Source organism: Tachypleus tridentatus, chromosome 8, assembly GCF_004210375.1.
Source record: "Tachypleus tridentatus isolate NWPU-2018 chromosome 8, ASM421037v1, whole genome shotgun sequence".
NCBI classification, from domain to species: domain Eukaryota; kingdom Metazoa; phylum Arthropoda; class Merostomata; order Xiphosura; family Limulidae; genus Tachypleus; species Tachypleus tridentatus.
In genome coordinates this window covers 96742117-96755057 of record NC_134832.1, presented here as the reverse complement: position 1 = coordinate 96755057, position 12941 = coordinate 96742117, and the positions used below count along the sequence as shown (strand labels likewise).

The 12941-nt window shown below is 33.4% G+C and overlaps 1 protein-coding gene across 1 annotated transcript in view; it reads right to left on the bottom strand.

Moving 5' to 3' along the window:
- Positions 1-9650: 9650 nt before the first annotated feature.
- Positions 9651-12941, bottom strand: part of LOC143222997 (uncharacterized) — a 305937-nt gene continuing 302646 nt past the window's right edge. Inside the window, exon 13 of the mRNA XM_076450333.1 lies at positions 9651-11569. Within this exon, the coding sequence (XP_076306448.1) occupies positions 11364-11569 (206 nt within the window). The 3' untranslated portion in view covers positions 9651-11363. The remainder of the gene's footprint in view (positions 11570-12941) is intronic.

Below are 12941 nucleotides of genomic sequence, written 5' to 3'. Positions count from 1 at the left end.
ATAAATTCTTAACTTCATTGATATACAACAATATATATGTTCAATATGCTAAAACAAAAAAGAATATACTTTATTCGGTATAATACTACACATCGTGGCTTGTTTTGAACGAGGTAGAATACTGCAGGTTGTCATTTTGTAAGTGAAATATTCCACACGGCACAGTGTTTTTCAATGATTTTTAAAAAAGACTAAAGCCATTTTTCTAAGCACGATGCTGTAGATACTGTTATGTACTTTAAATACGATAATTTACCAATCATAATCATGCGTATACTTGTATACGTTTTTCAGAAATTAGAACATTAAGAACACTGCAGAAATTTCCCCATGTGTATGTCTATAAACACATTATTACAATTACAGAATAATGTAGACTAGGACAAATGAGAATTTGCTTAAAGCAGTTCTAGGAACCTAATTACTTGTTCTGAAATTTGTATCGTGAACACGGACGAAATTTTCTTAATTATAACGCGCGGAACACAATCATATTTTTAATAATAGAAGATTTTTTACGTTTCTACATTTGAAGTATATCATGAAAAGTCTGTTAACAAAATAAAATCACAATTAAACATCTTAAGAAATTATATCCATTGTTCAAGCCTGTTTACAGAGGTGTAGAATGGTAGTTTTTATGTAATCCTGATAATATATGTTATGCAATTCTATTAAGTATTATAATTTATCTCAAACGAGTCTCCGGTTTATCATGATACGTGCGTTACGTATTACTATTTGAAAAAGCCCGAAATTTTAATTTATAAGTTAATTAAATTTCGACACATATTAAATATGTGATATTTGCCAACAAGACCGATACAAATATTTTTCTCTCCTAACACAAATATATTTTAATATACGAACAGCGATGCAATTTATAATAACGGCTATTACAACTAATTTTTACAAATATAAGCTTGTATCCAAGGGTTTTACAAACTTATAAACTATACTGAGTTTTCTTTCAGGTCTAGAAACTGAATATTTTTCGACGATCCAGTTCTACAACGAGCAAATTAATTTTGAGTTGATATTTTTATACTTTGCTTAAGCTAGTTACCTGTATTTTCTTGTCTGACCTTACACTGCTTAAAAGTTGCTTTTTATCGATGTATATATCTAATGACTTCGTAGAAACACTAAAGTTAATTCAGTGAAGTTTGTAATGTTTGAAATCTATAAACGTTTCTGGTCAAATTTCTGTGGTTTTCCGATCATTAAGCGTTAATCACATTTATATCTTCCGAGGTTTCTAGTATACTGACTGTAGTGACCAAAAATAATTCTGTTCAGTCTTTTGGCGTGTCGGTTTATATACCTTAAGCCGAGATTTTCGAATGTTCAACAATGTTCTAAGACACGCTACTGTTTTCCTACATCATATATTTTCTGTTCTCAAGAATCTTCTACAAATTTAAAAAAACAGGCGGAACTTGAGCAATACACATCCAACAATATACGTCACATATACCAAACTGAGACAAACGCAGATATTAAAATAAATATATAACAGAAACTCCGTTAAAGTTTGTACAGTTATTAAGTATAAAAGGCAACAACAAAAACTCAGCTAGAGGTTTTTCCTAAGTTGCCCCACGCTCAACTTAGTCAGTTTCTTACCAGTTTTTGAAACATTTCTTCATTACTTTAAAAAAAAAAAGTTGTTTGGGGTAAAAGTGTTAACCACAGGACACATTAATATTATTGCACATGTTTCTCATAATAGTTATAATCATAATAAGTGAATTATTAGTATATTCTTAGCTGAATAGGACTATTATTACCAAACTTGACAAAGAAAATGACGTAGTTCTCAATAAAAATGTCTACTTTTAAAACACCAGTTACGGTTTTAATAATAATAACAAAATTTAAAAGTCTTTTCCCAAATTCAAACTTTCACGAGAAGTTGAAATTTCAAATATTTTCTCCAAATATAACAACAAGGGAGATTATTACTGCCATTATACCTACTAGTTTTCGTCGTAGCATTTTATATGGATTACCTAGAAAACACAAGTGTGTGTTTGTGTTTTGTTATAGCAAAGCCACATCTGGCTATCCGCTGAGTCCACCTGGGGACAGAAAACACAAGTAGAATAACGACATCACCCTTGATATTTCTGAGCTAAATATATATTTAAATAACTCTTTAAGCGATTTCATTTACTCTAAACATCCTGTTCGCGATAATGTCACATTTAATAAAAGTGTTAATAACTTGAATTTTGATAAACATGATCTTATGTCCAGTGTTGAGAGAGAGTTGATTTATTAAAATTATATTAATGTCGAAAAATAACACCAGTTTTGGTACACACTACTATTACTTGTCCCTTATGATTCTTATGTTATATTTAATAATGAGATACGTTTATGAATACATAGAAGGTGTTCTTATGGGATCTACTCTAATCCTGACCTGGATTATTTGTATTTGCGCTACCGTAAAAACGTTATTTGTCTAATTGCTCAGCTAGAATTAAACAATTCTTATCATATAGATATGCTGATGAAAACTTAGATTTGTTTCAAAGTTATAATACATTTATTCTATATCTTCATAAACAATATGAGAATATAATGTTTACTGTAGAAGCTGAAATTTATTTTGAACTTCTCTTACTTTTCGGGCACTTTCATTTATTATAGTCTTATTTAAAAATACCTCTCCTGGTTTATATTTATAAATTTTCCCCGTCACACCAAACATGCTCGCCTTTTCAGCCGTGAGGGTGATATAATGTTACGGTCAATCTCACTATTCGTTGGTAAAAGAGTAGCCCAAGAGTTGGCAGTGGGTGGTGATGACTAGCTGTCTTCCCTCTAGTCTTACACTGCTAAGTTAGGGACGGCTAGTGCAGATATCTCTCGTGTAGCTCTGCGCGAGATTAAAAAACAAACAAACAATTTATAAATTCTGCTCCAAACTTCTTCATATCTTGGAAAGTCAGCGATACGTTTACGGCTTTACAATGCTTAAATAGGGGATGGGAGGCCGATTCCTCGTGGTTGAGTACAGTTAACATCCAAACCCTTTTATTTTGCCAGCATCTCATCTTTTCGTTAAATATGAATACTGGACGACAGAGAATTGCTCAAAAAACAGCTACAATCTTCTAGACTTCTGTGCTCATAAAACAAACGTTTGAACAAAGAACATCCTATTGTTGTTTCTACGGCTAAAAACATAGTATATCTTTTTTTAATAAATAAATTTGTTCAACTTTCAGGTAATCATTTCTGTAAAGTTTACCTGTCCTTTGCGTTCAACTGTTTTCCCCTGAATAACACCGCTAGATGTCTCTGACAATGTAGTAATGAGTTTCTTTCAACCAAGAGGCCCGGCATGGCCAGGCGGTTAAGGCACTCGATTCGCAACCTGAAGGTCGCGGGTTCGAATCAATCCGAACATACTCGCCCTTTAAGCCGTGGGGACGTTATAATGTGACAGTCAATCCCACTATTCGTTGGTAAAAGAGTAGCCCAAGAGTTGGAGGTGGGCGGTGATGACTAACTACCTTCTCTCTAACTTTATACTGCAAAATTAGGTACGGCTAGCGCAGATAGCCTTCGAGTAGTTTTGCGTGAAGTTCAAAACAAGCAAACAAACTTTCAACCGAGAGACTATATCAAAACTAACATATGATGCTCTTCACATTATTATACAAAATTAAAAACAGTGTTAATAATTTGTATATTAACCGTAGTTAATGTACGTTAAAAAGGAGAAACTCAATCAAAATTGGAGATGTTATATCTCAGGCACTTCTTAAGGAATTGTCCTGAAATATAGTATATGAAGTAAGAATCTAACACAGAACATCCATTGAAACTTTGTGATACTGCAGCTTACTATAGTCCGAAATAGAGAAGGTGAAAAATAGGTAAATTACCGCTCCTGATTCTGTTAGAAATGAAATAGCTAACTGTGTTGAAGCAAAAGATTCCTTTTTTCATCAACAACTTTTGTCAAACTTCAAAGTATCGAATTTTTCCACAGGAAAATAGTAAATATGCAAGTGCCCTCATTCCGTGTAATAAACAAGCCCCACCTAACGATGTTACAATAAATTCTTATATATTTTTAGCCGCGGAATAAGGGCTCAGAGAACTTTTTTTTATTTTCCGAGAACACACTTGCAGCTTATAACTTCGTCTGCTTATGACTAATTTGAGATTTAATTACAGGTTTGGACTCAGGAGGTCAAACATTATCGATTGATGTATTTAACCAGATCTAAGGTCTCGTAGATAAAGTTACTCTAATCCTGCTTAAAATAATTTTTATTTCCGGATAGAAAGGTAGATATCTTGATAAGTAATAAAATCGAATCGGGTACACGAGGGCCTCACGCTCCTTATTGCTCGCGCACAAAAATATAGCGAATAATAATAAAAGTATTATAGATTAATTTACCCTTACCCTTACCCTACCTAAAATAATTTGTAGTGGTACGGCTACTGAGGATTTCCTCTTATTTCTGTTTACTACAAATAAATCACAGAAGGTGTGTATTAAATTTGTTAAGGTAATTACAAGCTGCTTTTGAAAAATGAAATCATTACATTAATGATCAAACTTTATAACGTTAAGTATTAGTTCAACTAAAACTTTCCACTGTTTTTAGTTTTCATGAGTAGGTAATACTTCAAACTTTTGGACTAATTTTTTAATTAATTTCATACTGTATTAGTCAGTAGTTTGTATTTATTACGGAAAAGTAGATACGAGAGAGATAGACCTTACGAAAATTCAAATATGATATTACACCCTTGTGCAAATTAATTGAAACAAATGGTCATTTTACAATATTTTCAGCATGGCGGCTGGTGTAGACTCGCTGGACCCGCTGATTTCCTTTAATAGTCATTTTTTCACACAGACCGCGTCATTAGCTATGTTTTGCAGTACGGTCGATATATTTTTGGGATATATGACGAAATTTTGAGGAATATTACGTCATTCGAAATTGCGTTAGAAGGGCAAGGAGACCAGTCAAAAAACTTATTACCAACTTAATGAAGAAAAAACAGTATTAATGGGGTCTGAAATACAAGAACTGGACGAAAGAACAATGGAGGAAGGTGTTATTCAGTGACGAGTCTCATTTCTTCGTACAGGGTCAAAGAAGTCTGTATGTTAACAGATCTCCAGGTGAGAAACTTCAAGAATCTCACATCAGTCAGTTCGTAAAACATCCCTTGAAGAAGATGTTTTGGGGCTTTTTCAGCTACTATGGCGTCGGAGGCTTACATATCGTAGAAGGTATGATGCGAGGACCACAGTACATCGAAGTTTTGCAGAGAAGAGTCGTTCCAGAATTGAAAAAGAGATTTCCAGATTGATCTGGCATTTTTCAGCAAGATCTGGCTTCGTGCCACACATCGGAACTTGTGAAGAATTTTATGACTACAACGCAAATAAAGGTGCTGGACTGGCCTGGAAACTCTCTGGACTTAAACTCTGTTGAAAATCTTTGGACGATTTGTAAAGAAAGACTTTGGGGGAAAGATTGTACTACGAAAGATAAGCTAATTGAGGCCATAATTGAGGTGTGGATCCAAAAATTAGTAAAGATTGCAGACAACTCGTGGACTCGACGCCAAAGCGGTGATCTTCTGAAAAATATAGGCGGTCATATCATGTATTAATTTGTGAGTAATTTTTGGATTCTCAGAAATAAAGCGCAAAAAAATGGAAAAAAATCGTAATTTTCCGTCTTGCTTCAATTAATTTGCACAAGGGTGTAATTTTTGGCCTTTTTAAAGCTTTTAAATATGAGAAGTAGGCATAACAAATGCATTTGTTACCACGTCTTTTGTGACTTGGTGGTTAAGACGATTGAATCACAATATATGGGTTGGGAGCTAAAATCCTGCCAATAAACATGCTTGTTCTTTCAGACGTAGAGGACTGGTATGGCCAGGTGGTACTCCACTCGTAATCCGGAAGTCGTGGATTTGAATCCTCGTCATACCAAACATGCTCGCCCTTTCAGCCGTGGGGGCGTTATTATGTGACGGTCAATCCCACTGTTCGTGGTTAAAAGAGTAGCCCAAGAGTTGGCGGTGGGTAGACAAAAACGATTGTCCTTGAATATATCGAATTGTTTTTTTTCACTAGTCGGCTTGCAAAGTGATTTTCATGTTAAGATTAAAAATATTTTTCTTCTTCTCAAAATTTCAAAATTCATTTCCATAATATCTAAAACATTCTAGATCCATTTCAAATGTTTGTTTTCAGTAAAACTTTACACTTCATCTATTATTTTCTATACCTTATGTCTATGTAAGGTCGGCAAATTTAGAAGACCACAAAAAGAAAAAAAAATCTAAATAAATCTAAATTATCACTGCAGTTTTGAAAACCTCATAGAAGAGTAGACCAATGATAGTGCCAGAAAATTTAATTTCACTTGAACTAGAATATTGTACATAATTTTCTTTTTCATAGTTATTATTGCATCTATTTTCATTTTTTGTGTTTGATAACTGGGAAGGGTATTACTAAAATTTAGTTTTAAATGTATTATGCATGGTTATATTTTTGTGTGAAATCACCCTATCTCTGATGCATATGTACAGTACAGTGCAAAAGTACGAGGACAAAGTTAAAATTTAGATATCAGTCTACTTTGAAAGAACAAGGGAAGGTAAATCTCAAATAAATTATCAACATTTTATTAATCTTTCTATTTAGTACAACAGAAACTCAGTTGAATTGTTGGGGCTCAGCAAACAGTTAATATTTTGTGTTTTTTGTTTTTTTGTTTTTGTTTTGAATTTCGCACAAAGCTACTTGAGGGCTATCTATGCTAGCCGTCCCTAATTTAGTAGTGTAAGACTAGAGGGAAGGCAGCTAGTCATCACCACCCACCGCCAACTCTTGGGCTACTCTTTTACCAACGAATAGTGGGATTGACTGTCATATTATAACGCCCCTACGGCTGAAAGGGCGAGCATGTTTGGTGCGATCGGGCTTCGAACTCGCGACCCTCGGATTACGAGTCGAACGCCTTAACACACTTATCCATGTCGGGCAATATTTTGTGCATCTCTCGTTTGTTTAATAATTGTAGACAGTCTTCTAGGCATTTTTGTGACATATTTAATCAAAATGTCTTTTGGGAATTTATCCCAGATGTCTCGAATACGCTCTCATAAAGTTTTTTTTTATTTGTAAAATTTTTGATCTATCAAATTCCAAACTTGCTGAATTGGGATGGAGGTCGGAACTCTGTTGGGCCATTGTATCATTTAATTGACTCTAGTAGCTTCTTTCTTAGCTAAGCAGTTTCTACATAGATTGGTTGAGTGTTTAGGGTTGTTATCTTCTTGGTAGTAGAATCCTTTACCAATAATATACAAAGCATTGGATATACCATGACGGATCAGTATCTGATGGTATTTGCACTGGTCTATTATTTCATCTATTTTGCAAATATCTCCTGTCTCGTCAGAATACAAACGCTCCAAACCATCACACTGCCTCTCTAACGCTTCATGGTAGGTGCTATGCATTGAAGTATGTATCTTTTACCTTTCTTCTTTTGAACGAATAGCCTACACTTTGAACCAAATATTTTAAGTTTGGATTCATCCCTCCATAACAACATTTACCTATCATCAACAGTCCAATTTTTTGTTCTTTTTTATCAAATTTCAGTTTTGACAATATTTGGAGATCAAAGTTAAGGAGTTTTAACTGTTACATGAAAAAATATTCCATTCCTGTTGAGTTTTCTTGATACTGTGGATTTTGACACTTTTATGTCATTTGGTACATGGTTGTTTATCTCATGCTTGATATCACTATCAGTCTTCCTTCTGTCCCAAAGGCTGCATAAACGAAGATACGTAACGTCAGTATCATTGAGTTTAGATGTTCTGCTTTTTCCTTTCCTATTTTCAGATTTACCCGTCTTGGTCTAATGATCTAGGGTGTACTTGATAGTGTTTAGGGAACAATTCAACTCTGCAGAAATTTATCGAGAAGTCCTACTAGCATCACGTAAAGCTTTTATACGAACTGTCTGTTCTATTAACAATTCTTGACGTCTTTTGGGCCGTGATACAATATCAATTCTTAATATATAGCTTTAGACATTGTTTTTGTAAAGTTTCATATGTGGAGTGCTATTAAATTGATTTATTCTAGTATATTCCGGTATCATAGGTTAGCTTCTTTCTACATAGTTGAGACACTATAAGGGGTACTATGACAATTATTTTAAATCCTAAATATGTCAGTATGTTCATTCAAACAGAGCCCTTACAGCATGCTCTTGGTACAAGTATAAGGTAATTCTAAATTATGATAAGTATTCTCACCCTTACACATTCACTTGTAAACAGAAATCAATGAAGTATAACCACGTTGTTGAAATTTACATGCTGTAACGGCATGGAAGAATTAGCTGTATAAAATGCAAATAATGACAAAATCTTAGCTTGTCCTAATAGTTTTGCACAGTATTGTAAATATATATATAATTTTATGTAAAAGGTACATTGTAGCAGTGGACCCATCATTAATTTTTATACCCGGGCCTTTTGTACTCTAGGACTGGTCCTGATCATGCATAACTAAATAATTTATATCTCAAAGAATGCGCACTAAACACTTGTTCCATTTGTACGATATACAGTTGAGGTGATTAACTACACATTATAGAAATCAAAGTATGCACAACTTTGGATTTTTTTCCCACTCAACATGTTTTGTTTGCATTTTCTCCACCGGAAGGAATCGAACTTCGCCTTTGAGTATGTAAATTTACTGCTGAGCCACCAGGGAGGATAGACATTAATAACACAAACCTTTTTTTTTTTTTTTTCCGTGGAGGAATATATGAAGTAAAACATTTGTGTCTGTAATTTATTTTATTCAGAATGTTTTGTTTTGGCATGAAAGATAAACGATTTTTCGTATTTATTAAATGCTTAGCACATTAATAATTGCACAGTCGCTTATTGACATTTTATATTTTCGTTTTTTTTAGGGTAAAGGTAAGGTTGAATAAACATCACATTTTAGGCTTACTTTGTAACTATGTAGAAGATATTTCTGTGAAATAAGATAATCGCATTTTTCTTAGAACTAATGTTGGTAAAATCCAGGAAAATTAAACAAGGTATCACCTTTGAAATAGTTTTCAGGGGAAAACAAAGCGCTTTTTAGAAAAGTCGAAACTTATTATAGCTAACATTTTTTATCTGCGGTACAGCGACTTTTTTTTTTTAAAGTACAAACATTTAGCTCATACTTCACCATTTCTTGACCAATTTGAGAACTAATTACAGTTTTGGACTCAGAAGATCAAACCCTTTAGATTGATGCCTTTCACCACGCCCTAATAAATTAATTTATCCTAATCTTCCTTAAAATAATTTCAATTTCAGAGTAGGTTTACAGAGATCCTGATGAGTAAAAACATCGATTCAGGTAGTGGTGGCGCACAAAAATATTGTGAATAAAAGGAGAAAAAAAAATGTATTATTAGATTGATTTACTCTAGTTCTGCCTAAAAGAGTTTCAAGTGCCGAGGCTATTGAGGATTTTTTACTTTTTTATAATCTGATTTACTGATTGACAATCACAAATCCTTTGAACAAGAAAAGATGTTGAAATAATAGGTTAATTAACATGTTTTATTAGAGTGTTTAAAACATTACATAAATTAGAAATGACAACTTTCTGACTATCTACTCAGACGATTACAGCTTATCCTGTATAAAACAGTAGAAGTTACTTTTGTACTCACTTTTTACAACATCAAGAGAACTTCCTGAAGGCACATGATACATGAATATAATAAACTCAGAATTCACGATATACTATATGCTGTAACAGAGATATCAAGAGTTCCAAGGTAAACAGCACTGAGGAGAATAAATTTCATTTTAAATAAGTAAGCACGCGCGAATAACTTAAAATAGCATAAGTAATAACGCTTAACTTATACAGACTAAGAATAGAAGCTCTGCCATGTGCGGTAATATATAACAACTTATGTATGCGTTATTACTGTTTAAATTTCAAATGTCTTATGATGGTAGATATGTTTCTTTGTGTACTACGTAGAAGACTGAATTTAATATCATTGTCGGTCAGACTTGAGTGCACTCACTGCAAACACATGTTACTGTTATTGTAAAAATATCAGAAGCTTCCGTGGGGTCAAGTAAAATTCGAAATAAATGTGTCTTTTGTGATTGGAAAGTCGAAATTCATAAATTGGTGTTAAACAGTTTTCACTGAAGGTGGAAGAACATTAAATAAATTAACAAAAATCATGGCTTGGAGACAGAACAGGTGAAAACATGGAATTAGCAAATTATATTATTTGTAAACATAGAATGATCAGTGAACATGAGACAACACGAAATAAATTAACAATTATTAAAAATAAGTTACACAATACCATTTCGTGTCCGAATTAGCAAATTGCAAATCAAGTATTATGACAAATAAATGTAATAATTACATTAAAGAACTTTACATATCAAAATTATTTTGTAAGCACCATTTTATTACTAAGAAGAACCTATAGGTTGTTTCATCTTCAATAAATTAAACACTTTATTTGAACCAATAGTAAACAAATATTTCTAATCACAGATGAAAACACCTATTTCCTCGCTACTGTATGATATATTTTATATTAATTTCTGAAATAATGAATGCTTGTTTGTTAGTCTCTTAGAATATTTCCGTAAACCTATTCAAAAGATTATTTTTGCATAGTTGTCCTTAGTTTCTAACTGATAAACCAGAGAAAAGGCAACTAACTAGTTAAAAGCATACACTATCAACTCTTGGGCTAATCTTATCTGACCCAATAGTGGTATTTGAGAAATGATTTTTTTAAACACATTCACGGTTTCAAAATGTACAGCAGTAGCTACAAACAAGACACATTACTTCATTAACAGAACAACGTGGCTTCATACCAAGTTAAACTAAGGAGTAAAAAAACTGTTTATGGCGTATCATCCACATATTCTTTTTTTTCTATGAGATTTTAATTTTCTTAACAAACAAACGTAAAAAAAATTGGCTATTAATAATCGCAATCACCCAGTTCAATTTTAAGTACATATCTGTTCTTATGCTTATATAGGACTAGAGACAACTGAATAATATGCAGCTTAACTTACGAGTAACTATTACAAAAGGCTTAACTTATATCTTTCTTAATCATAGAGAAACATGCATTTACACAGCATGAACTAGATGGAACAAATGAAATTGGTGCCTGTTTCTACACGACTGAGAAAATGTCATGAATTTTACACTGTATTAAATGTCCCAAAATGATGAACCCAAAAGCTACACACACACACACACACATCTAATTAGAGTACAGATCCATCAGTCTACAACATAGTAATCCAGTGCAACCTAATTCTTCCTCAGTATTCCTTCTGCGTCTCCCATGACGGTGGTGTCGTCCTCCAAGTGGCCGAGGTTGACTACTAACCGGGGAAGGACTTTGTGGCCTCGAAGTGTTAAACGTCGTCGAGCGAGCTGGAGCAGAACGACTTCTGTGATTGGATCCTGGAAATAGCAGAAGGACACTGTTATTACCTGTACGAAGTTAGGATACTGTTATTACCTGTACGAGATAAAACATCCAAAATGAGTTGATTGAAATCAGTGTTTGATCCAAGATGGAAAGTCCAAACCATCTCATATATAAAAATATTAGATACCTCTATCAGAAATTTAGAAAATACTAGCGCTTACATATAAGCCTTGGTATAACACCCAACTTCATTTTCACTTCTGAAAATGAAACACATATTAAGAAAATAAGTTGACAAACCCACCCCAAAGGGAAACATTTTCAAAATAAAGGTAACTATTGCTTGGCAACAAGTTAAGTTACAAGAACATCAAACACGCCTTTCAAAGCCCATGAATGTATGACAAAACAACCACAGTTTTTCTGAACGGAATGCCATCATACTAAAACATGAACCTAACATTCAAAGAAAGCTTATTATTTTAATCAAACAAGCCTATAATTAATAAATATTCAGGCACACCTCTATCCGTCTTTTATCGTTATTGTCCAAACATTCCTAATCGTATGCAAATATTTCGCACAACATATTTTACATATTTATATTTATTCACTTTCTTAGTGTTTTGTTTTTTCGTTCAGTCGTAAATAAGAAATGTGTCAGTTCAAGCGAATATATATATAAACATATATACTTGCATAAATAACCACTATCAATTCTAAAAGGTAAATTGATTGTTAGACTATTGAATGTTGATTCAAATAGAAAAACCTTTAACATTAAAACTTGTTTACTTGAAAATATTTGTTTGTTTTGTTTTTGAATTTCGCACAAAGATACTCGAGGGCTATCTGTGCTAGCCGTCCCTAAGCTAACAGTGTAAGACTAGAGGGAAGGCAGCTAGTCATCACCATCCACCGCCAACCCTTGGGCTACTCTTTTACCAACGAATAGTGGGATTGACCGTCACATTATAACGTACCCACGGCTAAAATGGCGAGCATGTTTGGCGCGATGGGGATGCGAACCCGCGACCCTCAGATTACGAGTCGCACGCCTTAACCATCTTGGCCATACTTGAAAATAATAGCACTACTTATTGAAACGTTGAATCAGTTTTTAAAAATAGCTTTCCTTGATGTAAAAGCTGTAACTTTTTTAAAAAAGTAAATAAACTGAAACGAAACTAAGGACATGCCAATGTTTTGTAGGACTTCATGACTACCTGGGTAGAACAAGGCCAGGTGTTGTAAAGGTACTGCAAACAACACAACCATAAAATACAGAAGCTACCCTGAATTACTGTGATTATAGCCATTCAAGAAATATATCGCACGATAAAAGTCTGATTTGTAATAACCAGAAAGTGTATTGTCATTACTACTTGTAATGATAAAAAAGGA